The sequence below is a fragment of the Martes martes genome (genome assembly GCF_963455335.1).
Source record: "Martes martes genome assembly, chromosome: 10".
Classification (NCBI taxonomy): Eukaryota; Metazoa; Chordata; class Mammalia; order Carnivora; family Mustelidae; genus Martes; species Martes martes.
The window spans coordinates 15,823,251-15,825,226 of NC_137898.1; the positions used below are offsets into that span (position 1 = coordinate 15,823,251).

Consider the following 1,976-nt stretch of genomic DNA (forward strand, 5'->3'; position numbering starts at 1 on the left):
CCTTAATACTCCATAAAACTAAGTTTTCAATTAATCCTGGTATGTGGGAATTAGGATTCATTAAGCTATCCCTTTAAATTTCTTTATAATTCCTCTTTCTTTCATGGATTCCATTCATGATAGACATTGAATATAAAGATAATCAAATATTTCTTAGCTCGTTTAGTCATATCAAGCTCATTTTTTAAATAAAGTTACTTAGGTATATGTTGCTCAATTAATTGTGTACTTCCTTCGAAAGTAATGTTTGACACAAAACTTTCCTCATGGCACTTTTCATCTCTGTATTCCTCAGTGTATAGATTAAGGGATTGAACATAGGAGCAATGATGGTGTAAAATAGAGCAAATATTTTGTCCTCAGGGAAAGTGGTTGGAGGTCGAAGGTAGGCAAAGATCGAGGGTCCAAAAAATAAGATGACCACAGTGATATGAGACCCACAGGTGGAGAGGGCTTTGCGTCTTCCCTCAACTGAGTGATGTCTTAGACTAAACAAAATAATGACATAAGAAACAAACAAGACAACAAAGGTAACTAAGGCGACCATACCTGAATTGGCAACCACAAGGACACCAGTGATGTAGGTATCAGTGCAGGCAACTTTCAGCAGAGGGAAGATATCACAAAAATAGTGATCGATTTCATTAGGACCACAAAACGGCAATTGGATTGCCATCAACAATTGAGGAAAAGAATGGAGAGCCCCACCAGCCCAAGCAGCCAAGACTAGGAGGTGGCACCTTGTCCTGTTCATGATAAGCAGATAGTGGAGAGGCTTACAGATGGCAGCATAGCGATCAAAGGCCATGGCGGTAAGAATGAAGATCTCAGTACCTCCAAAGAAGTGCATGGTAAATAGTTGTAACATGCAATTACCATAGGAGATGGTTTTTGTCCCTCTTAGCAGGTCACCAATTAATTTGGGTGTAATGCTAGAGGTATAGCAGATGTCCATAGAGGATAAGTGGCTGAGGAAGTAGTACATGGGTTGGTGAAAAAGAGGACTACACTGAATGGAGACAAGGATCAGAAGGTTTCCTGCCAACAGGGCAACAAAACAGAATAAGAAGAGCACAAAGCAAAATATTTCTATGTTCTGGTCATACGAAAGTCCTAGAAGTATGAATTCTGAGATGTTTCTCGGCTTCTCCATATACTTGAGTTTGCTATATGTTCCACACAAATGAGTATGTACCTGAAGGAAGTAAACAGAAATTTGGTGAAAGCCTAATAATATGAACACAATGAATAAAATTTTTTAAGAGTAGATTGACATGAATATTATATTAATATTAATTATTCTTGATTTCTTAAATTTAGCTGCTTTCTCCTGTTTTATTGTGTTTGATTCTATAGAAGTATTGTGTAATAATTTTATAATGGGTATGATTATGTATGTTACTCAATTTTACTGATAATGATTTTAAATATTTAATGATATTTTGAAAATGAAAGACTATTCATTATTAATTATATTAGTTAGATAAGAAAGAGATTTATAAAAATTCTGCCAAGTCAAAAAATACTTTGTTGTATGTATCTTTTTTTTTTTTTTAAGATTATACTTACTTATTTGACAGACAGATCACATGTAGGCAGAGAGGCAGGCAGAGAGCGGGAAGCCTCATGTGTGGCTCGATCCCAATACCCTGGAATCATGACCTGAGCCGAAGGCAGAGGCTTTAACCCACTGAGCCACCCAGGCATTCCTGTTGTACGTATCTTAAATGTGTGTGCCTAATACATGAGGTCAACTTTTCTATTTTCACTCTTTTCTGGTCAAATTCCATGAATCATCTGTCACTGATACCTCAGGAAATGCAAACATGCCAGTCTGAACTGCTAAAGATTAATTTGTATAAAGCACACTCTTTTTTTTGGCTATGTGACCAAATATTGCCAATGGGTCATGCTAAACCAATGGGATCACTGTTATTTTATAGAGCGAAGAGTGGGGGAAAAGCTATACAGCAAAT

The 1,976-nt window shown here is 36.6% G+C and overlaps 1 protein-coding gene across 1 annotated transcript; it reads right to left on the reverse strand.

Moving 5' to 3' along the window:
* Positions 1-217: 217 nt before the first annotated feature.
* LOC308351191 (olfactory receptor 4P4-like) lies at positions 218-1,159 on the reverse strand (the record flags this gene model as incomplete). The annotated part of the gene is made up of 1 exon (XM_080816654.1): positions 218-1,159. Exon 1 carries the CDS (start codon positions 1,151-1,153, stop codon positions 218-220), a length of 936 nt encoding a protein of 311 aa, XP_080672780.1. The 5' UTR covers positions 1,154-1,159.
* Between the last annotated feature and the right edge of the window lie 817 nt (positions 1,160-1,976).